This window comes from Tachysurus fulvidraco, chromosome 6 (assembly GCF_022655615.1).
Source record: "Tachysurus fulvidraco isolate hzauxx_2018 chromosome 6, HZAU_PFXX_2.0, whole genome shotgun sequence".
NCBI lineage: Eukaryota > Metazoa > Chordata > Actinopteri > Siluriformes > Bagridae > Tachysurus > Tachysurus fulvidraco.
In genome coordinates, this window is record NC_062523.1 from 17,003,974 (window position 1) to 17,029,210 (window position 25,237).

Here is a 25,237-nt window from a genome sequence, read left to right on the forward strand (position 1 = left end):
ACACATTATCCATCTGACAATCTTGTAGCTAATGGGTGCAGACTTCTGGTGTCTGTATTGCAAATACTGATTTTGTACAATTGTGGCAAGCAGAAAAGCATTTCAGAATGCACAACGCATCAAAACTTGAGGACCACGTTAGTTTCCACTTCTGATAACTTCTGTCAGTAGGCTCAGGCTCACCAGTGAAGCCTGCTCTGATAAATCTTAGTTTCTATTGAGACACACAGATGGTAGCGTCAGAATCCACTGATGGAGGTGTTGAAATGGTGTAAGGAAAGTTTTCTTGGCTCATTTTGGGCCCATTAATACTAATCAATCATCTGATTGAATGCCACACCCTATTTGAGTACTGCATGATAATGCACCATGTCGCAAATAAAAGTTAAAAAGTCATCTCAAACTGGTTTCATGAACATGACAATGAGGTCATTGTTCTCCAGTGGTCTTCCCAGTCAATGGATCTCAATCAAGTAGAACAGCTTTGGGATGTGGTAGAACAAGAAGAGATGTGTGGAAGAGATGCGCATGATAATGCACCTGAAAAATCTGCATAAATTATGTGATGGTCATTTCTACATGGATCCGAATCTAAAAAGGAATGTTTTCAACATCTTGTGGAATCCATTCCATGAAGTACTGAGGCTGTGTTGAGAACAAATGAAGGCCCTACCAAGTAGTTATTAATGTTCCTAATAAAGTGCTCAGTGAATGTAGTATACAGCATATCATACAAATCTGTTTTGCATAATCTATATTAGAACATTTTAAATGTGGTCTGTTCAAAGTATAACAAATACTGCTGTTTAATAACATGAAACATGAAAGACAATGACCTATCAACTCTGAAATGATTTAGCCTTTAAATAGACTGTAGTGGAGAAAAACAGGTCCTGATTCAGTAATTCTCATTTAAAGCAACCCAAAGCAAATTTGGTCACCACCAAGCAATGGCATTTTAAAACTACAGTCTTTGATGAGTGCTGTACGTATTAAGTACGTATTTACGACTGAAAATATGGAGCAGAATATAAATTTCACAGCGCAAAAATAAACAGAAACTGCTAACCAATTTGCATAGCCCCTTGACCCTTATGCCTGTCTTAATGTACAGTTTTCGTTAAACAGAATTCTTAATTTTGATTAATGATAAAATGGGTACAATCTATTACATAAAGTGCATTTTCTTTAGTGTAATGTTCAGAAAAGCAGTTCTACTAAGTGAATAGCTGCAGCAACTCTTTTGAATCGTAGGTCACCGCTGGCAATGTCTCTTTATCAATCTGTCCGTTTACATTCAAGTGCACAGTTTTGATCTTCCAGCGGTTGTCTTCCTGAGGAGCACGAATCAACCCGAACACTTGCTCAAAAACTCCAAGGCAATTGTTCTCTCGATGAATTGTGCCAGCGACTGCCACCAGCACCAACCCATGAGGTGTAGCTACACACTTCAGCCCTGTTTGCTCCAGGTTAGGGTAGAAGAGTAACCTCTCCTCTAAGACGAGGGCTAAAAGCCTCCGGCTCACCAGTTCAGCTCCATGGAACTCGTCTTTCTGCCGAACCTGGGAGTGTGTGAGGAGCAGCATCCTGGCATCGTTCCAGAAGTGCTGTGGACCCCAGTCCTGCATCATACTGCATTGCTGAAGGGCCTGGGGGTTCTGAGAGTTAAGAAGCTGGAAGAACCACTGGCAAAACTGCTTCCCCAATGCTGCTATCTGTTCCAGACTACCTCCATTCTGCTCTGTACAACATGCCCTGGAGACATTTACTGTGTTCTGTGATTTGGAAACAAAGCACAAAAACAAACACATGCCAATTAATCGACATTACACAATCAGCTAAGATATGATCTGAGTTAAAGTTTATAATTTGTGTACCTCGCGGTCACATGTCCATAATTCAAGAGTCCTCTTTATCAGTTGATGTTTCTCACTATTCGGAGGAAAAGGAACTCTTTCTGCTGCCAGATATTTAAATATAACATCCCGATTGACCTTTTTCCTTTTGAGAAGCTCTTCGGCGCTCTGAGAGTAGGCAATAATAGCTTCAATTGCCTCTGTTAACACAGTACAGGATACACAGGACAGATTAACAATGACTGTATAACGCTCAAACCTGGTTAGTTCTGCTAATTTGCGTACTTCTACTAAACATCTCCGGATTGCTAGCTAGCGATCTCTGAAGTTAGCCACCAAGCTAGCTGAACAGTTTGGTATGCTAGCAAGTTTGTCAAACTTACCACTAGTGCTCTCTGCGGGGATTAAACGGTTAGTCACTGTATCGTTCAGTGCCAACAAGTCGTCCTTTGACAACAGTTTTAAAAGTTTTCTGCAGCCATCGGACTCTTTTCTCGACATCGCAGACATTTTCATAGTAGTCATGTTCGAAACTAGCCTGAAACAGCATCTTACATTGTTTACTTCCTCATTCAGTCGCGGTTAATTCATCGCCCCCTAGCGGACAACATACATACAGCACGAGCTTCATAATAAAAGTTTTGTTGCATTTTTTAATAACGTTATTTTATTCGCCACCCTGTTAATATACGGGGAACACACACACACACACACCCTATGGTTAATATATGAGGAACACACACACACACACACACACACACACACACACACACACACACACACACACACACACACACACACACACACACACACACACACAGAGAGAGAGTGCTGTAGCGCATCCACCTCAAGGATGCTTTTCTGCTCACCACAGTTGTAACGAGTGGGTATTTGAGTTACTATATACATCCTGGCAGCTTAAACTAATCTTTAATTTTTATTAATTTTCTCTGTCCTCTCTTATCAGCAAGGTGAATCATTCCACAGAGCTATTGCTCACTGGATGTTATCTATTTATTTATTTATTTATTTATTTATTTGTTTATTTGCATACATCCTTCTATAGAATCTATCCCACCCTCGTCCCTGACCCCCTTCTGAGATAAAAAAAAAATGTAAGTCGCTCTGGATAAGGGCATCTGCTAAATGCTGTAAATGTAAATGTATGTAAATGTAAACTCCAGAGCCTGTTATGTGAAACTTTTGTAATATACATGTAATGCCTCTTAGCGGACGCAGGAGGGCGATATTGTTCACGCGCTCATGTAAATTCCACCTAGGGATGAAACATGGACAGCTTACACCAGTGTTAATGACTCTCTACTTTTAATATACGTGTATGTTAGACACAAGTCTAATTCAACACCACATTTACACATATAATGCAAAGTGCTATAGCCGTAATATTGTTATTAATAGCTGCGTCAATAACATTGTGTTGGTTTGTGTAATATTTTTAGCCCAACTAAGCAAATTACAAAGTAAATAAAGAATCAGTCAATAACTCTGGGGAAAAGACTAAAGAACAACTAAAGAACTTTGCCGTAACTTTCGATTTGATTGAATCGATCCGAACAGTCGATTCACTCAAGAGAGTCATTTAAAAAGAGCAAAAGATTCGGTTCCGAATGAACCATCGTTAGTGAGTGGGGGCGGTTTTGGGATCCTGAGCCACTCCCGCTATCCCCATTCACACATCACACTGTCTTTACCGGGAGCGCGCAGAGCTGCTGGAGACTGGAGACTGACGCGTCCCGACTCTCTGTACGGGACAAAACAACACCGACAAACACGGGGAAACATCGAGGAACTTCTGCTTCACCTTTATAAAGACGGCTGGATGTTCTGTTTCCCTCCGGGTTGGATTAACGGGAGTTTCATTCTGAACACGAGGTAAGTTTCAGTGTCATTCACACTCGTTTTTGGGTATCACTTTTCCCCCAACACGTCGGGTCCTGATTGTGGGACGAAACTTTTCCGTTCAAACTTTATTCTGCATTGTTTATACCATACAATGTGTGTGTGTGTGTGTGTGTGTGGGGATGGGGCACAAAGTCTGGACATTAGTGGTGGAAAGTGTAGCTCGCGTTACATTGTGTGTGTGTGCGCGCGTGCGTGCGTGTGTGAGATACATACTGAAGACAAAGAGCCCTGCTACAACTTTACCTTACTTCTCAAGTGTTATTAGCAAGAGCTCATATGGTTAAAGAGTTCATACTGAACATTTAATGCTCAGAACAGTTTCATTTATTGTGTTTATTTTTGACCAAAGGATAAATGTTTTCTAGATGAACCAAAAAGTTTTTATTCTTATTTATTTTTGAGGATTAAAATGAATGTGATCTGCAAACTCACTAACTGTCTATACGGTTCACATTTCTAAGTTTGGTGGCTTTTTGTTTGGTTTTGTTTGTTTGTTTTGCCTGGCAATGCTTATTATTTATTATTTATTTATTTTTGAAGGAAACCTAAAGCAGTGATCTTTCATGGTTTGGTTTTGCTTTCCCCCAGACATTGCTGTTTGTTGACACACAAATATTTTAGTTGTTTTGGGGAGTTTATTTGTTGTGCTATTGTGTAACATTTGCCTGCAGGATTTAGCACCAACTCTAGTGCACGTCCCTAGTAAAGTGGACAATAGATCACAGGTGATTAATCCTGTATGGAATATTACAACCCACACTGTATATGCTGTAGTCATGTTTATGTAAGAGAATCTCTGTAGTGTGTAAATCATTGTTAACCATTCAGTTTTTTTTTTACGTGATATGAAATGTACTACACGGTAACAATGACCCAACTATTTGGCTGTGTGTATAGACCATGGCTACATGAATAGTTAAGTGTTATATCATGGTCGATACGAGCAAACGTCTGAGTAACATCATAAGAACCCAAAACACTGCAAATAAATGGTTACTTTTTTGTCACAATTTTTGATTATATTCAAGTCACATGTGACATATCTTTAATAATGACTTTTGTTAGGTTGCACTTGCTTAACTTGCAGGATGGCTTTCCAGTGCATGCATATACAAGTCGACTCATGCCTCAAAACCAGTGTCAATGGAGATTTATTAGTAGACGCTGTTTTAGGGGCTGTGGCAGGTTGTGCTCATCCCCGTTTCCTTCAGAGCGTCATGGGGTGTTAGCTCTGAAAGAGGGGCAGCTTCGTCATTAACTGGCAAACACATGGCTAGTTAAGGGTGGCTGAAATCTTGGGCCCAGTGCCAGACAGGAGGAGTACAGTTTGGGTAAAACCTCTCAGATGTCACTGTGAATGAATTCTGGCAGACAGCCAAAAACAAGGGATAGTTGGGTTCTGATCTCAATCAAGTTTTTCTTAAGACATAATTTGACACCTTGTCTTCAAGGAATTATTCATTTCTTGAAGTTAATTCTGATTTAAACTTCTCTACGGTTTCTGCTGAGATCCTGTTGGGCAAGGATCCAATTTAACAGTGATGGTCAAATCAGACAGTATGCTATAAAATGTTTAATACCTTGATTGCTTCGTGTTCTTTACTTACACGGTGAATGTGTGATTGGAAAATTGTCATAAGTCTGATTAGATACCAGCTATCAAAATTTCCATTGCTGCATTTGAAGTGGAATATTTAAATTTGTGTTGAATTTTTTGGATTAATCAAATTTTAAAGTGCTATGTTTTAGTTATGGCTTATATGCAGATGTTTCAGTCCAGGAAAGCCTGTAAGCACCATATAAATCAACATGTTTTTGCAAATGACGTGACGTTCATTTGACTAATGTTTTTCCTAATGTGACATACAGTATATCTTGGCCCTTTAAAAAGCATGGTTTGCCAGAGTCTGTCTACGCTATAGCAAAAATATAAGTAGCTCAAAAAGATGTCTTTTTTACTTGCTTTAAGATTTAACTTCTAGCTTACATTAAAAAGAAGGATTGCTGGTTAAAGTAATAAATATAATTAAAAAAAATAAAAAATCAGTTGTCATGTACTGTTCAGGCATAACGGAGATCAAGACCATCTCTATCTTCACCCTATCTTCTTACACATAGATGACAGGACGTCATATACAGAACTTTATTTAACCAGGATAATGATTCAGAAGATTAAAAGATCAAATCGCTTTTACAAGAGTGATCTGACCTAGAAGTCAGCAAAAGACACAACAATAAATACAACATAAAATGACATAAAACACATGCAGAGTAATATAAAATCAAATATCGCAGAAACTTTTCCAGTTTCCAAAATGTTATTTGCAAGTGTAATAAATTTAACCGGCAAAAGGAGTGCAGTAATTTTTATGTCTTCCTGTAAGTTGTTCCCCACTGACGAGACATAGTTGTATTTGAATTCCTGCAATATTTTATAAGCAGCATTTTGATTGCCAGTCATATACATCGTACATGGTCTACCAGTATTTTTACATTAGACTTTTCCATAGTATTAGTCTTCATAAATTAGTTTTCCATGCACAAGGACAATTGTGTATAATGGCAATTCAAGATGTAGGTTAACTTCATTATAATGTCTGACTGTGGGGGAGTTGCATTATGGTAGAGATGGTCCTCAGATCACTGATCAGTGGTAAGCGGTTAAAACGGCCCAGAAGAATTGATGCATTTTAAGTGCTGAGTCAGTACAGTGGAAAAGTCTGTCTCTGCGTTTACCCTGGCACAAGGAGATGCTCATGAAGCAGCGTTTCAGGTCACTGAGCAAGCTTGCCAGTCCACACAAATAGTCACAGTGTCTGTATCTTTCTAAAGCTGTTGCATTTGGAAGCACTCACTGCTCTAACTTTTGCCAACGAGCAGGGATACAGTTTGGCTGACACTTCATTTTGGACTTTGCACTCCATTAGAGACACCAGCATCATTTATTTTTGCGCATGTGTTCAAGGCCATAAGGTTGCTAAAACAACAGTTTTCAATATTGTGGTTTTAATATAATTGAAAGTTGTCCCGTATTTTTAGTTTTCATTCCAAATTGGTAAATATAGAAGGTATATATTTTTCCGAGATGATCTAATGCGTCATGAGTGAAAAGTGGGCAGACACATCTGCTGCACTAGGACAGACAGACACAGAGGCCACACCTCCTTCATCTGGACTGACATTCACAAAGACTCAGACAGAAGATGGGAGAAAGAGTGCAAGAGAGTAACAGTGTGCTATGATTGCCTACAGTTTTTGGTGTGTACATGATGCCTTGAATTGGCATTTAATCAGACCTGTTCTAAGTCAGAGTGATGAAACCACATTTTACTTTACACTGTGAGTTTGTGAGAAAAGGTGAGGGGAGGGAGAGAAGGGAAATTCTGCTACAGGGAGAAGGGGGGACATTTTCCTTTACCTAGCCTATAAGTGGAAAATCACATATGGCGCAACTCCAGGAATTCCAAATTATATATTATTGTTGTTGCTTTAAGAAAATTAAGAGCAGCTGTGACTTTTGGATCTGACCCAAACACGATACAAAAGGTAGTGTGATGTTCCATCCAAGTATATAGCTTCTGATGTACTCATCCTGATGGCTTAATTATCAGGGCAAATGCAAATCTAAAAATATCCTGCCTAATCCAGCCTAGTGTCTATGATTCAGTAATTGTCAAACATAAATATGAAGACAATCAGTAAAGCTGTTGCTGAATGTACTATAGAATACAACTACATTTTTGACCTGATGCAGGCTGTTTAACACCATTCTAGTACATCTACAAAGTGGACGTGTTAGTGTCAGGAACCAAAAAAGCAGGATGTACTGCATAGATTGCACAGCAGCATTTAAGGTAATCTGTAATCCTTGAGCAGATTGGTATGAAACATGAGAATAATGTGCATGTTTTCCTTGTGTCACCAAATCTACTAAGGGTTATGGACCTCCAAACATCCAAGTCCATTGCAAATAATGGACCTTTTTTCATGCCAATTTTTTTTTCCTGAAATTGGCCAGAAATATCAGTTATTCTACTGCTACTGTTCAGTCATCTAGTTTATTACAGGTTGGTTGAATATTATTTTCTTGTATGCTGATGACATCACATATGACTTGACAAAAGTGACTCATGCAAAATGTGTCAGCAGTCAAATGGTTACCTGTGATGGAAAGCATGCAAAGCCAGGTGAATATTGAAGGACAAGGGAGACTTTAACATTTTAACAATCCATCAAATAAAGCAAAACTAACAGTGTCTAAATATCTGATTGTTATGATTCATCATAGGCAAGACACAATAGCTTCCCTCTTTTGTAACTATGGGAAGCGGGAGGATGAAGGATGTGTATGCAGGTGCTATTATCGTTTGTTGTCTATTGTTCCATTCTAATATGGCTTGGTAATCCAGTCAACATTTCACAAACAAAGAAAGGCACGTCCTGGTTAGAAATTTGTCAACTAGTAGATTTTTAAAATACCGTTTCTATCCCGCTTGAGTGAAGATAGCTGATGTATTTGCCTACTTGTTGCAAATCTGCTGCACACATGTCGCTGGGGTTGCAGAGCTCCACTCCCCAAAAGCTGGTTTCTACTTTCAGCATTGTACTGTTGTTTAAATGAGAGAAGAGGTCTGCGTCCTTTGAAATCAGAAACTAGTAACAGCAATATTAAGGTGTATGATGATGTGACAGACCGCTGCAAGATGTCAGATTACCACCACAATTTCACACCGTTACACCAATTTCATAGTTCATGCATACACACACACACACACCCACCCACACACACACACCTCTCAGGGTGGGTCAAATACAAATTCACCTTCACATCCGGTTGCCATGTAGGACAAAGATGATTAGTAAATAATTGATTTAATATGGGTCATTTATTGTTCCAGGTTGTGGAACAGCAGCTCTATATTATTCTTTTCTATTCTGTTCTCTGATTTGTTGAGTTGAAACATTCTGGATTTAACCTTTCACTAAGCTCTGTTAAACTTGAGCTGTGTATCTCTGTATAATACATTACATTTTCACTGCAAATCTTGTGTTTTATAAACCAATAATGCTTGTGGTGAAACAGTGACACAGGATGAAGCATTGCTGCCTCACAGCCCCAGGGTCCTCAGATCAATCCTGGATTTGGATTGCTGCCTGAGTTTTCTCTGGGTTCTTTGGTGTCCTCTGATCTCCCAAAAACATTCTTGAAGGCGGATTGGTTATGATAAAATCTCTTAGTGTGAACGTGTATGCAAGGTGCTACACATGGACATATTCACATTCAGTCCATGCTCCATGCCCAGTGTTCCTGGGTTTAACTCAGGATTCATAGTAAATCAGATTTCAAGTAGTAGTTGCTGGAGATGAATGATTTAAGAACATCTGTATGTTCATTACTTTTAAATCCCAGTATGCAGATACACCAGTTTATTTCTGAATATAATTCTGTATAAGAAAATGAGTATTTTAAAGCTATATTTTACTTTTTTTTAGCAGAGCTTATTGACTAAAAGTATCAGAAAGGAAATGCATTTCATGGGAATAATTTTGCTGGAGATATAAAGCTTAATTAGTGGAAAGGGGGTAAACATAAGAGCTGCTTAGTTAAACAGTGAGTAAATATTTGGTGAAAGACCAATATTTAAAGCCTGACCAGGAAAATACAATGGAATATACTATATTCTTCTTGTCCATCAGGTTGTGAACATCAAGCGGCAAGCACAGGAGTCTCTACAGTATAATTGACCCATGTGCTTAACACAGCAGATTATGATAAGGCACATTGAGTTGTGCAACCACAGTGATACTGATAACAGGTTGTTCCTGGTAGGTCAGCACTTTTTTGCAGTTTTTCTCCCAGTGCAAAAATATTGAATTTAAAAAACTCAGTAGAGTAGAGATTCTCAGTAAGTTTTGTACACATGCAATACAGCAGCTTGAATAATTCCAAGACTGTAAATGGACTCTGACAACTTTTTATGTGTTTTTAATTTTTATTTAATAACAGTACGATTTGTGGACCAGCAAAGAGAGAGAAACTCCAGCTTCCTTTCCTATCTATGTCTTAATATTCAGTTCTCTGTCCAATATGCTATGTCAAATGTAACTGTAAGAGATTTATGGTAAAAACAAAAAATACAGCCTTTGGTAAAATTTTCTGTAAAACTAAACTTGACCCCCTCTGTTAAGTTGGAATGTGGATTCATTTTAGGAGCTTAAACCATAAATATCCAGTGACCAGGGATCAAGAAAAGGGACTGTTTTTTTATTACATAACTCCCAGTGGAGTTTCAGAAGTCTATAGTGTTCTGGGTTAAACAGACCTCTTGAGTAGAATGGCTTTTGTAGCCCCAAACTGCTGTTGTGCAAATATTTTGTGTGGGTTTATTTGCAGTGACCATGTTTAGAAATCGTGCTCCTCTTGGTTCATTAGCACTAGGATTAAAGCAGTATGTGAAACACAATTAAATGCATGAAAAATGGTGTATGTGCTGTAACTGAAGTCAGATGTATGTATGTCTTTGTATTTCCACAGGGGGGAGAATGTCCAAAATGGAAGTAAAGACATCACTTCTTGACAACATGATAGGGGTGGGCGACATGGTCCTGCTTGAGCCCCTGTCAGAGGAAACCTTCATCGGGAACCTGAAGAAGCGCTTTGAGCACAATGAGATCTATGTAAGTTCTCCTAGAAGTTCTACAGATATGCTGTCTTTAACTGAAAACATCAGAACTATGAATTTATTTCACTTATGTGTAAAATTCTTAGTAGATTAATTTCTTATATTTCCACCTTTGTTTCAAAGTCAAAGTTACAACCCAAGTGTTGTCTTGCAATCTAAGGTCGTGTTCAGATGCAAATCTGAGAAGGGTAAAACGATGAGTAAATGAACATGAAGTCTGACTTTCTTCTGTCAACTTCAAATCACTTTTTCATATGGAAATATAAGTTCTGGACATGCAGCTTGGTTTGACAGTCAAATCAGCTTTCATCATTTTTCTATTTCCATAATTTCAATACATGACACACTTGCCCTTAGACCTTAGACCTTGACAGATGAAAAGCAACAGGAAGGCAGAGAACACCAAAAAAAAAAAACAGCTGCCAATTTGTGGGGTTTTTTTTTCATTTGTCACCGGTCTGTATATACAGTTACTAGGGAAAACCAAGTCAACAAAAGTGATGCACCATATGGCAGCCTCTGTATTGCAAATGTATTGTTTCTGTTGTCAGTGTTTAAATAGGTTTAGATCTTTGACATGACATGTAAAACAAATTCATTATAGGGCTGTCAGAGTGAACTTCCTGGTTCGAATACTACTCAAATTTTATTATATTTACATATTCAAAGCTAAATATTTTCATTTTTTCACACGTTTCTGTGTTTTAGTGTGTCATTTAACACAAACTACCACACACGTTTTTTTACTGAAGCTTAAATAGATTTCCACTGGACATCTAGTGTGCTAGATACAGCTATGACATCATCTTTACAGCTTATTAATTAACTATATACAGGATATCCATCCAATATACGATGCATTTTTTTAATACTCTATATGTTTTATTGCTTTATATTTAAAAAAAATAATACAACAAATAAACACAGTCTGCTGTGTAAACAGACTCAATTTCTGTGTGTTCCCACATTCTACTATCACTTCGCATCTAGCACCACTTCGTTCTAGGTTTAGCTCCGATCCTATTGATTGAGTGATATAGGAATGTGAAAAGGATAGGACATAAATGAACATTGTTTTATTGTTCTGCCATTTCCCACAATATGTTCCGTTCATTTACATTTATCTCATTCTCCAGCCACATCTGCCATTTTAGATCATGTCTTAGAAACAGAGATTCACAGAAGAAACTACAGCCAGATCAGTCAGCCAATTAGATTATCCTGAACTGTAGATTCTGCCTTAAGCAGGTCATTTAGATCAGTTAGTCGACTCAAATTTTTACAGGTTAGATACTTCTTTGCATGTTGTGTAACAGCTTTTATAGCCTTTATCAACTGTAGGATTTTAGTTACATGCAGTGTTCTCAGGTTATGAGAACTTTGCTCTGTGGTTTTGAAAGCAGGGCATGGTTCATCACCACCACCGATTGTCCAGACACATTCATGTCCACATTCAGATTTTAGCACAGACTTGCTACAGCCTTGCACTTCATTTATCTTTGTCATTCAAATGACTCCTTATTTTATGAATATTTTTACCACATATAACTTTGATACCACACAGGATATTAAAATCAACTTATTGATTGGTTTATGTAAATTTTTGGATAGATAAAAATCTGTCTAATAGACTGTTACAATATATACATTATCAGATTTAGTAGGATATTATATTCCCTAGGTAACAAAGTCCATCAGAAAACGATCTTGAACTTCAGACATTGTCTGTATTGTAAGTAGTGATAAGGAGAGATGATGGCTATTGCAGTGATTTAAAAAAAAATGTAATTATGTTCAGAAAATAAATTCAATAGATCAGTGCTTTTATATTAAAGAGATCAATGCTTGGATGCATCGGAAAAAATGCTCGGATGCATTTTTTTGTGATTTCTGCAGTTCTGCTACTTATTAATGATTAACAAGCATCATAATGGCACATTATTATAAGGTTAGAGTTCATTTGAATGTTCATGATCCTCGTTATCTATCTGTTGTTCAGATGTCCTTGAGTTTTATGTTGCCTCAGGTTGTAAGTTTAGGACTATGATCTAAAACCCTCAGTGAGAGGTTGTGCTGAATTATGTTCGGAAGTTGAAAGAGACATATTTTGGTGTGTTTCTTTCACTTGTATATAAAAATAGGCTTGGGTTGTTGTAGGTACAATACTTGTTGCATCCTGCACATAGGTTGTGTTTGTTATACACTGGTTGCTAGTTATATTTATCCTTCCATTTAGTGCTATATGCAAAGATCTCATTATGCCACCCATTTCAACTGAACAGTAGGTTGTGCTTTGTGTTGCTATGACGATACTTGACTCTCCAGCTGAGAGGATTACGCAACACCCGTTATAATAGAAGGTAAGTGTGACCTGCAAGAATCAGACTGCCATCTCCTGTCTCTGTGCATATAAACATGTCCACCCTCTTTCACTTTTAAAATCAGAATTTTGATATGAAAGGAAATATTGCAAATTGCAATGGGGAGGGAGGGACATGGACAGACTTAAAACAGAAGCTAATTCAAACTTTTTTAGCAGACGCTTCCTTGGATTCCACACATTTTTCTTTGTGTTTACGTATGCCTGTGCTTTTGGGCCACTGCATGCCTGAACAATACACCAAGAATTCCCAGATGAAAAATGCCAACAGATGCAGAGTTGCTCTGACCTCAGTGCAACTGCCTCCCGAATGGTTGAGTGTTTTTAGTAGGGTCTTGGGGACCACATGTCTGTGGCTTGTATATAATTTGTTTATATAGCCTTGCAAGCTGTATGGGATGTTTTGAAACACTTTAAACACCACTATAATTAATGTAATCTAGCTAGGATCTCAGCTGGAATTACTACCACGTATATTATTGTGCACATTTGATGGTGTAAGGTTAAACAGTTTATTGTACACTAAAGGAAAACATCCTGATAAGAATTTGTGCCCCCCCCCCTTCCCCTCTTTAACACTTATCTCTCTTTTTTCAGACATATATTGGTAGCGTTGTGATTTCTATGAACCCCTACAAGGCTCTGCCAATCTACACAGCAGACAAGGTAGAAGAGTACCGCAACAGGAACTTCTATGAACTTAGCCCTCACATGTAAGTCCAGCTTTTTTATGTTGAACCTATTCATATTGTGTAGGACCTGTTCCAAGTGCACTCTTAGAAATAAATATACCAAGCTGTACTTTTCCTTGTTGCAGGGGTGGCACCAGACATCTGGTATATCTTTTGTTCCTTTAGTATGTGTTCTGTACCTGGAATAAGTGCACATGGTATACCTTTAATTAATGGAAGGTCAGTGATATATACAGAATAAAATGTATTTTGAACCACATATTGTAACTGGTCTTTAAAGTGTAAAGTGTCACAAGAAAAAAAGTGTCACAAGAAAAACATTTTTTGTAATACAAGCAAGTATCATTCTCTGTGCCATCATTGTTGATTAGAAGAAAACATCTGAGCAAAATTACTCAAAGATTTTATTCTTTTCTACTGTTTAGTAGTCAAAATGCAAATTGTTCCATAAAATACAATAGCTTTTGTGTATGTTTTACACTTAATTATTTACTAGATCTCTTAATCTATAGACATCAAAACTTTTTTCATCAAATCTTGTATGATAAATTCACATGGTTAAACATGGGCAAACCTCTTCCTGCTTCCTGTGACCTATGAAACCTGCTGCAGTTGTAGGTGGGGGATGGAATGTTGTTTTCTGCCACACTCCAGCTAATGGCCATCTGTCTCTCTCTGACTGTCAGAAGCAAAAAAAGCAGCTTGCTTTGTGCAATTAGCCTCTGCTTTCTATAGAAATCAGCAGACACACACAGGTCCTGTGAAAGACCAGTGTCCCAGTGCCAACAGTGGGATACACAATAAACCCAGCAGGATTTCGGCCTTTAACAACACCTCAGCTGTTGTCTCACTCCCTCACCTCTTCACTTCACTACTTTAACAGATATATACATTTTATGTTTTCTGAATTTGTTAATAAAATTCATAGTTTTCTCTCACCTTTAATTAGAATTATGGTTCGCTTCATGTTCATGTTTTCCCATTTATATTTCCCATTTACTTTGGCATGCTGAGTTTCTCATTCATCTTCTTTCTGTCTTCTTTATTTGTTCCAGTCTCACATTAGACTTAAGACAGGGTCGATGTTCGCTTCTTTTGTGATCCTTTGCCAAGTCCAGTGCTGATACAAAACAGCTGTTTCATCCATCATGCATGAGAAGCAGATCTTATGGAAATGTAACCATAAGCTGCAAAGCCTGTAAATGGGCCATGAACTGCTTCATTATCAGCAGTTCAGAAAAGTAACGATTACATGGACCTAAATTAGTTTGTGTCATTTGTCATGTTTTGTATTATTGTTTTCCTTTTACAATTTCATTTCAGTAGTCATACACACAGATTAAATCAATTACATTGTGTCAGATTACTTACAAATTAACAAAAATTCAGTCAGTGTAATAGCCATAGACAAAATAAAACTGTTACATATATTTTTATTAGTATTTGATAGAGTACAGTTGAATTTTATCATGTTTGTTTGTCCTGACCTCACTGTACTACTTGCAGAAGGTTTTTTCTTTGTGCTGACATAGGCTTGAGATGTATTTATAGTCAACATACCATCAGCAATCGCAGAGTGTAAGCAAAAACTCTGTATGTGATCAGTCCATTCAACACTGTGTCATGTTGATGGTTGCATTAGCCAATTCTCGGAAATCCAGAATTAGTTTTTGTTTAGCTGTAATCTAAATTCTGGGTAATGCTCCAGCCAGTGCAGGCTCACACCCTCACCTATGCCTTGTTGAGTATGCCTGTATGCCCTCACCTATCACCCCACCCCTTTGTTTGATGGATAAACTGGAAAGAGCTAAATTGCCTACAGTACTGATAAACATTACAGGCTTTTGGGTGGTTCTTAGGTGCACTTTTGACAAAGCATAAACCAGCCTCGTGCTTTAAAAACATCTCATTAGTCTGGAACATAGCTTTAGTAAATTCTAGGTGTGAGAGCACATGCCCTTGTAGTACATAATTGGCCTGGAATAAGATCCTTTATTTAGATATTGTAAATGCTTCACACAATTCATGTGATCTGAATCATCCAGTCAGGTACCTGGGTTCTGACGTTTTCCTGGTTTTCTGGTAACCTCACATATATCTCCTGTATAACGAATAAACTGTCCAAGCATGCAGATTACTTATAGTGCTAATAAACTGGATTGTCAACATGACCACCCACCATTCAAGCATTACTGTGTTAACACCATGCTTTTGACTTGGGAAAGTTTTCATTTGTGCCAAGCAGGGGTGAAAGCTTAAATAATCTTACAGCAATAGCTACAGCATGGATAAGAGCCCTGATGTGGGTCATATCCTGCTAATTCATCCAAAAGATGCTTTTAGGTCATATAGTATCTGCAAGAGGAGAAAGTAAAGAAATCTTTAAATTTAGTCGGCTATTGATGATTTAACTGGGCTCTCTGTGCTCTACCAAAGTGAACTGTTTATTTTACCACACTGCCGCTTACAAAGGTCACTCATGGAGTAAAACAGATTAAATGATAGACAAATATTTACCTGGCTTAGTGAAATCTCTGTGTAGTGCTGAGGGACAAGTGTTCCAAGAATCTGTCCATGGTCACATAATGAATTTTGTATGGGTTCATTTTAAATATGTTTATATTAGATTTGTCTGTGGATGTCTTATGTAATCTCAGCTGATATTAACTGATTTCTTTGGTTTTAATAGGCTGGAAATGACCCTTATTGCTTTGGGTTTTTCTGCCAGTTTCTCTATGGAGCAATAATAGGTTTCCTAATTATATCATCACTAAAGGAAAATCCACACTTGATATGTGTCATACCATCTTTTCTTTACTGGAGTGAGGAGAACCCAGTCATGTTTATTTTAAAGGGGCTAAGATATGCCAGTCATCTTCTCTTTAATGAATATTACATGAAATTGTGTTGGCCTTGCTAGTAAATAGGGAGTAGTACATTTACACAATTAAGGTGTTAATTAAAAGAAAAGAAAGAGAAAACTCTTAAATTAAACCTGTGTTAGTTTAAGACCTCTTATATCACCTCCATTGTTGAACAAGTGGATCTCTGGGGTGTTTAAAGTCAAATGTTGTCACACAGCAACATACCGGAGGAGCTGCATTGTTTCTGATGTCAAGGTAGTTATAACACAAATTTTTAAGAGCATTTCCATAATGAAGGGAGTAGTGTGGTCTGTTTTTCCTGGTGACACCTAAAGGTGGCTTGATTACATGTTGGTCATAAACACCCTCCCTTTACAGAAGTCCACTTACACTGTTCCTAGACAGAGGTTGTTAGTTCATATTGTCAATGTATTGGATTAGAACCTTGGCCACAGTGTAGGATCTATACATCTAATAGGATGTACAGTATTATTGTTCATACTGAACATTTTACTGAGTGAAAATAAATAGTGAGACCTAAAGCTATAGCTTTTTTTTATATTATAAAACTAGAAATTGTTTGAAATTGATTTTAATTGGTGACCTAGAGTTAGGAATTAGAGATGCATTTTGGGATCCATGGCGGGTGAATTTGCCACAGGGTTTAAATTTCCAAAGTCCTCAGTCTATGCTGCTCATCATGAATGGTCTGGGAAGAGACACACTGAACTGCTGACTCTGGGGAATTACTGGGTTTTGTGGTCATGCTACTGTGGTGAGGCAATTTCAGCTGAGTGTGAATACATTTGTGTTTTTTCCCATTCATTGCTGAAACAGGCAGGACCAACAATGGTGAATACCATTTACTCCTTAGCATGCTTGGCCTTATTGCAAAAAGCACCAAGAGTAGCTTTTTCTTGTTCAGTTAGGAATGCTCTGACAGAAACCTGTGAAATTGGTGTGTAAATATATTGAGTAATTATTTCCCGACTGAGGATGGTGGTGTGATGTCACGTGGTCAGCACATTGAGCTTTTAAAGTTTACTGAACACAGCACCTTGTCATTTAGACTGTTTTCAGGAATGAAATCTATACTATATGTTAGGACCTGGGAAGCATGACAGTTCTGCCAAGGAATCTTGAAACAATGAATTTCTACTAGAAAGAAATTTGCTGTTTGAAGTCTGGATTGTGAAAGCATGAGGCCAAGAAAGTAAAATTTGAAAGTCACACAATTCATGCCAACTTGCCATGGTGTTTACCAAACCTTAGTTACAGCCATAATTCATTATTCTTTACCAGTGTTTTAGTTGTAGCTGAAGCTGTAAGATATTTTTGGACATTAAGTCCGATGTAAATACTGTATGTACTGCAATGAATGAATGTAGAGATGAATGGTATACTCGTAATGGACATATCAGTCATCCTTAGGAGATGTTTATCATAGCAGTAACATTACATCAGTGTATCACAAATATGTTGAAAAAATGCTGACAGCTTTAGATTTTACAATTAAATGTCAAAGGAAAGTTGTCATCAAATCTGTAAACAAGTAATGGATCACTGTGTTCATCTGCATGAACAAATTCTTAACTAAACAACATTTCTTTATATTTGAATATATTTGAATATATTTGAAACAGTTTCATTATATTTGAATCTCATATTTTAATCAGTAGACTAGAAGACATCATTTGTTTCCATCATCTATTGAGTTTAGCCACAGTCACTAAAGTCGTACCTAGCACTAACACACAATTGGTGCAGATGCCCTGTTATGTAGAATTTCTGTTGAAGTGACAGCCAACATATATAATGATACCAGTGAAACTAGGGCTTAGGGTCAGAGACAGAAACCCACTAGCTATAACCAGGAATATTGTCAGATATTCGGTAACACTTATACCCACCCTACAGTTCATTATTTAACAATCCATTTTAATTTTTCGCTTTACCATGAAGTCCTAATATGAAACATCATAAAATCTATTTATATATACATGTGTGTGTGCGCGTGCGCATGTGTGTGTGTGTGTGTGTGTGTGTGTGGATAGAGAGATAGAGAGTGTGTGTTTATTCATTTTTAGCTAAAGGGCATACAGATTCCAAGAAAGTATTGTTTTCTGTAATGTTCTTTTCTAATATCTTTTCTGTTCTAACTTATCTATTGTTTTTTCTTGTGCTGGTGACCCTGAACTCTATCCTTATTTTATCTCACAAATAAATTAGAGTGGTGGTGTCTGAGCAGACACATTATGAAACTGTGTCTCATTCCTAATGTTCATCTGCAATCATGAACCTCCCTCTTTGTCCCACTGGGTTTAGCTGTGTCTTAGGGGCCAAGGCACACCTGCTACTCCATAAAGCCTGGTCTACAGAGAATACATAGAAACTGCAGCTGGCCTCCTGAGCTATTAGTACCAATTGTGTCTGCTCACAGAAAAGCTTTAACTGTGGCCAGTCTTTAACTATGTCTATATCCATGATGTCATTTTGCCCCAAAACAGGCTTTTACACTTATTAAACATTTACATTAATTTTTCAGTCATATCCACCAAGCTTGAATATTGAGAGATAAAGAGAGAGAGAGTTATAATATGCAGATTTGAAGTCCTGACTCAGGTGCTTGGTTCTCCTTGGACGACATGCCCAGATTGTTCTGGAAAGGGGCAGGTCTCTGGGGTAGTATTATATTACCTTCTTTATAATAAGGTAATGGGACCCGGGTGCACTCTCAGCTTCTGTCTCCCTAGTATGCCGATATCAAGCATCACAAGGGCTTTGTGTATGTGTAGAACACACCCTGCTGATGGACTAGACAGTCCTACATAAATGGCAGCCTTGGGACATTAAAACCCTCATAACCTGGGTCTTTTTCATGAAGCTTTTGGCTCATCCTTTCTGTGGATCTTATCTCTGTTAAACTGTGTGTATCAGTGTTTTGTGTAGAAAATCCATATTTAGCTCAAATTGTCAATGTAAACAACATGATATGAAATATAATGTGGATTGCCAGTTTACAGATACCATTAATATGAACATTTCACTGTTTTCATGCTGCCACATCAGTAGAAGTCGTGTTTCTTTTGTGGCCTAGAGGTGAGTTACAATGTTCATCCAGCAGCAGATCAAAAGCCATACCCTTGAAGTCAGGCATTAAACAGTTACTGCCTCCCATCTAGACGTTTAGTCTCTTTGAGCCATGTGCGGCAAAGCTGGCAGCACATGATCTTCTGTCTAAGGAAAAATAAGCACCGAACACCTGGGGATTTTTAGATCATGGTTGGCTGTGCTCTACCTCCTCCTCTCTCTGTATGTTCCACATTCAGCCAGGCCATACTTGTCAATCATTCCAAGATAAATGATTTGATCTAGACATTAAGCACTAGTTAATTAGTTATTTTCTTCCGATACTTATTTTATGTATCGTATATGTAGTATACAGCTACTGTATATGTCAAGCTAATGATTATTTATATTAAAACACAAGAGATTATCACTTGATGCAGAATTTGCAAACAAACTTTTTGCACACGACTGATGGCCTTTTCTATAAAACCCTTCCTTAATGAAAGTTCTGTAAGTTGGTAAATGATAGTTTTACAGATATTTTTAATTGTATAAGTGTGGCCAGGGGGTCTGCATTGTTTATTTATTAATTTTGTGACAGTGGTAAAAATCAGTCTACTATTGGCAGTTTGATTATTTTCATTATTGTTTTTTTTATTTATTACTTTTTTTTTACTGTTCATATTTGAGTTAAAGGTTTATGGGTTTAGAGACCCTAGAGTATGCCTCTAATGTCAACTTGAATCTAATGATAATTTTGTCCTGTAAGTACAAATAACAGAAATGTATAAGCTCTATGGCTGTAGTAAATAGGTAAAATATTTTTGTATCCATTTTAATGAAATGGCCATTATTTAAACAGTTTAGATGTTTTAAGAGGATTCTGCCTCTGTTATGTTAAGGAAATATGTTACTGTACTGCACAATATTCACTGTTGGTTAAAGGTGTGGTCTTTAATTATGGGTCAGAGAGCAGTCCTGGATGACTTTGAGAGGGTGTGCGTGTGTGTGTGCGCGCACGTGTGTGTGTGTGCTCGCGCAGGTGCATGTGCGTGGATAAGAAATCTTTGTATTTGACTTGGTTCCTGACTGCCACATCTCACATGCACGTGTTACACAGACAAGCTGCTGCCTCTCTAATACTAAACCAGGCCCAAAAGATATAACTGAGCCTTAGATGGCTTTACTTATCCCCCTTACGTAATGGTTTAAAAAAGGTCTAATTGAAACCTTCTCACTATGATATTGCAAGAAGCACTATTTGTTGTTGTTCCATGTATGTTTCGGTGTGTTGGTCTTTCCTCTAAGTTCTTGCTTGCATAATGGTGGTAAAACTCATACAATTACATCACGTGTCTGTAGGCTACAATCTATGCTCTGATGAGCAAATAGTTATTAGCTGAGATTATACTGCTGCCTACTGGGCAAAGATTCTAAATCTTGGATTAACACCACTTATGCTGCTTTATGTGATAAATTAGACTCAGCCAAAGTGTCATGTAGTACTGATCTGCTGCCTGTGAAAGTTGGCCAGAGGCAGCTGAGGCAATAAGGAAATGTACTCTTTCTATCATCTGTTTGTTTACACACTTGGTATAGTTGTTTGCTTTCCCAGAAACTCTTGATCCAGCAGAATTTTATTGGCTAGATTCTTCCTATAAATGGCTGCAGACTCGAACCTGTTTGACATTTCTGCTTTGCTTTAATGCACTGACAAATTGTGTGTGTTATTTTTGTACGATACCTGGGCAAAGAAAACCCCACTCTTTATGCTGTCCCTGATTTACAATTGTTTGATAAAGATGGTAAATTGCCATTCAAGTAGTTGTATCATATGAAGCAGTGTGTCATCTCAGAAATCAGTGTTTCGAGCAGGCGGATGAGATTTGATCTCTGGACCTTGAGCGTTGACAGATTGTACTTTCAGCCCACTACAGAATGGCCACCCACCCTTCACTTCTCCAACACATTAAATACAAAACAAACTGTTCTTTCCGTATCACCCAGTCTATAGTTTGACCTAAATATGATGAAAGGCTAACAGCATGAGGAACACTGGCCTGGTCTCCATGTGTTGTAAGTCTCAGGAGAACCAGTTGGAGAACGGCTCAGAAAGCAACTGGAAACTACCCACTCTTTGTTGCAAGATTTCTAGGAAAGCTTACTCATATTAGTATAGTTATTAATTTATTTCCCACAAGCATTGCCATTTAATAAAAATGCTACGTCGTGAAGATGAGTTTGACCTGTGTTGGTTTTTTTCCATTGCTTACATTCCTGTCCATTGACTTCCCTGGTATCTCAGGGTTTCATTACTGACTTAACTTCGTCAGAATAGCATTGAGGCTAAGCCTATTAGAAATGGTAAACAAACCTTTCTAGCAACATTTTTATGTATTTGTCTGCTTTATTAGTTAGTACTTCTCAGCCCTGTTTATTTTTATTTTTTTATTATTATTTTAGAGTACCCCTATATTATTTATTTATTGCCAGGCAAAGGCAGTGGTGACCCAGTCCCAGTATGGTGACCTGCTTCCCTCACTTCCTGCTGGGGGGGGAGGGGGGGAGAAAAACAAGGTTTGCTGCACATAGTTTGGCCTTCCTGCAGCCCCTTTGAATGAGCTACAATAACTCCAACTGTAGTCTAGCAGAGACTGGTCACATGCCCATCAGCACTCTATCCAAAAAGGTTAAATTTGGGTCATTCCTTGTCTCCCACAGAGAGAGATGTCAAATTATGTACTATTTTTAGCCTTTTTCTCTATGTATATTTTCTCTGTGTGTGTGTGTGTGTGTGTGTGTGTGTGTGTGTGTGTGTGTGTGTGTGTGTGTGTGTGTGTGTGTGTGTGTGTGTGTGTGTGTGTGTGTGTTACTGTTCATCATTTAGTGACTTTTTTCCATTTACATCTCTAAGGCAATCTGAGCAGAATTTTAGAAAGGATGTTCTCACTGTGGGGCATCAGGCACTAGAACACAAAAAAGATTGTCCCTTTGAGCTCCAAAGACACTCTGTATACTTGAGTGGTGTGTTCTGGTTAGATAAAAAAAAGTCTCTAATGTTGGAATGAAAGACACTGTGTTTACTTAGTACTTCCTTTTGCCTTGTCCATTCTTACCTACACAGCATAAAGGAGCAGTCTTTTCCAAACTTTTAAATCTATTTTTCTAAACCTGCTTTGTAGGACAAATCAGTATCTTTTTAGACCAGTATCTTATCGCTCTGGATAAAGGCGTCTGTCAAATGCTATAAATGTAGACACTTATGCTTTGCACCAGACAGAGTAGGCTGACCAGCCCTCTCTACTTAGAGTGGTATGTTTGTGTTTCTTAAGTAAAACTTTTATCCTAAGCTGACACACTCTTATCTCTTTAATTTGGGTGGTGTATGTGGCCAGCCGTCACTAAAGTACATGGTAGTAATAGTGAGTCTGATTTAGGATCAGCTGGCCAACTCCACATAGCCAGATATCCAGGTTGTAGTTCTCCAACTCCTGTCTTAGTCAGGAAAGCTGACTCAGAGTAGACAGGGGAATGCTATATCCATCCAGAGTGTAGAGGCTACAAAAAGAGGCTACTTCCTGATCTCCTGTGTGTGCAACAGGATGGCTGTATGTGTTTGGAACTGGGGGCTTTCCTCAAGTATGTCTCATGTGCTGCTATTGTTTTAAGTGTAAAACATGTAAGCTATGATGCACATACATATTGTCTGGAAATAAGGCATCCTGTATGCCAGCCATGAAAATAAATAGTCTGCTAAATGCTTCAAAACATTGTGGTGTTTTATAATGCCTTATTAGAGGTAATTAAATGAGGTGGCTGTTTGCTACATGGAGCAGAATATCCAAACGTTTACATATACAAATTAGACACACTGTTGCTCCAAACATGTGTGTAAACTGCTTCACGCTTCATTAGAAAACCTCTGACTGATTTGCAGACACCTGGTTGATTACAGTTGTGTTTTGAACCTTTTTGCACATTGTCTGCTGTAAAAGACAACATTCCCACTCATGCCTGGTCTTCTCAGAAGGAACACATCCACTTCCCTTGTAGCTTATTCAACACAAGATATGGAAGTACTCCAGAGTGCAGAATCTGGGCTTTGTGTATCACAATTCCACTCTATCAGTCTTGTGGATTTACTTAATCACCAAACATTTAAATGCATTACAATGCATTTTTTTGTAATATAAGAATGTTTTTGCATGTGATCACTATTTTTGAGTCTTCTCCATGTTTTCACATCCTGTAGTGGTGGGAAAGCCTTCATCAATGTTGTCTCTGTCAGGTTCTTAGACCCTAAGAATCATGCCCAGCTGATGTGGTTGTCCTCTGCTATTACAATAGAGGGAAGGAAACAAAAGCCAAGACTGTAGAGGAAGGATCTATGAGTTCCTTCTTTTATATTACATCTACATTTTGTCCATATTAAGATGCTATTTTTAGATTCCCTGTGTGATAGGAGTGATGGAAGGAAATTATGGATGTGGCTGGAAATTCATGTTTCATGTAGATCTTTAAATACAAATGTGTACAGCATTCATTCATTAATCTTCCTTCAGCTTATCCTGGTGGTGTGTGGCAAAAAACTAAGAAGGTCAGACAAAATTTTCCCTCATTCTAGGGGATCCCAAGATGTTCTAAAACCTAAGACAACTGGGTCTTCTTTTGATTTTCTGTCCAGTGAGACATGGCCGTTACAAGCATTGCACCTGATCCTCACTCTTCATTTTGCGAATCAAAAATACTCCATATTATAGTTTCAACCAGCTTACTGGTTCCAGACCTGACTGTAATGTCTGCAGGACTTTATGATCTTCCCCTTATATCTAACGTGCTGGGTGCATTACACTACTGTGTGGCTCTGTTGTATTATTCTACATTAATTTACTTTTTGAAACCATTTCTGGTTTCAGATTTGTGGGTGATTTTCCTGAAACTCTTAAAGCTGATCATACAAAAAGAATATTGACACTACATTAAGGTTCATTACTTTATTCTTCATCTGAATCTTGGGTGATTCTGCTTCCCTCCCCAACACCACCTTCTCAAGGATACGAGTGGAAGGACATGCTATTTTCAACATTGAATTATTTTGTGGCTTTTGGCCTCAACCTTGCCACAAGGAAACTGAAATTACAGGTCATTCTCCTGCAAACTGGTGCTGGTGGGTGTGCCAGGCACCTCCCCATCCTCCACACAAATCCTCTTTCAGCCTCTGGTAAGATGTGGAGGCCTCGGGGTACGGCCTTTAGCAACTGCCTACTTTGATGTTCTCAGATGTTGCTTTTGATTTCCTTTTGCTAGGCTTTGGATCCATAACGATAGCATACTATCTAAGAATATAAATTCAGGCACACCCTTTCAGAGATCATTTTTATTTATTTATTTCTCTTATGCAACTTTTTGACAGATCTGATATATCTCCCCACCCTTTTGTTTGGAGTTAGTGACTAGACACACCACTGAAAGCCCCCAGTATGCATGTGTCACCAGGGTGACTCTTTTCATGTTCAGATTTAATACTTTCATATTAATCATGATAAGCCAGAGTCACAGGTTTTTTTGGCCTCTTGCTGTTGTCCTGCTTACCCATTGACGGCTAGGGTAATTCTGCTATTGTACTCTTTTGTATGGCTTATGCTGTGCTTTCACAGTTACCCACAAAGCACAAACATCTGTTCTCTAGACTCTGCACAATTCTTTCATGATGTAATGCCCAATGTCCTTCTGTCACCCCCTCTCTTTCTCTTGTTCTGTGCCTTCACAT

The 25,237-nt window shown here is 38.0% G+C and overlaps 2 protein-coding genes across 5 annotated transcripts in view; one reads left to right on the top strand and one right to left on the bottom strand.

Moving 5' to 3' along the window:
• Positions 1 to 737: 737 nt before the first annotated feature.
• On the bottom strand, positions 738 to 2,447 carry c6h3orf38 (chromosome 6 C3orf38 homolog). Its single transcript, XM_027164829.2, has 3 exons — positions 2,240 to 2,447; positions 1,878 to 2,056; positions 738 to 1,775 (listed from the first exon to the last, which is right to left on the bottom strand). The coding sequence occupies exons 1-3, from the start codon at positions 2,379 to 2,381 to the stop codon at positions 1,218 to 1,220; spliced, it is 879 nt and encodes a 292-aa protein (XP_027020630.1). The 5' UTR covers positions 2,382 to 2,447; the 3' UTR covers positions 738 to 1,217.
• A 1,063-nt stretch (positions 2,448 to 3,510) lies between these two features.
• myo1b (myosin IB) overlaps positions 3,511 to 25,237 on the top strand; it is a 49,549-nt gene continuing 27,822 nt past the window's right edge. For 2 of the 4 annotated variants that reach the window (XM_027164369.2, XM_027164370.2), the window contains exons 1-3: positions 3,511 to 3,749; positions 10,315 to 10,457; positions 13,440 to 13,555. In XM_027164369.2, the coding sequence (XP_027020170.1) occupies positions 10,323 to 10,457; positions 13,440 to 13,555 (251 nt within the window). In that variant the 5' untranslated portion in view covers positions 3,511 to 3,749; positions 10,315 to 10,322. The remainder of the gene's footprint in view (positions 3,750 to 10,314; positions 10,458 to 13,439; positions 13,556 to 25,237) is intronic. The other 2 variants (XM_027164371.2, XM_027164372.2) reach the window with 2 other exon arrangements.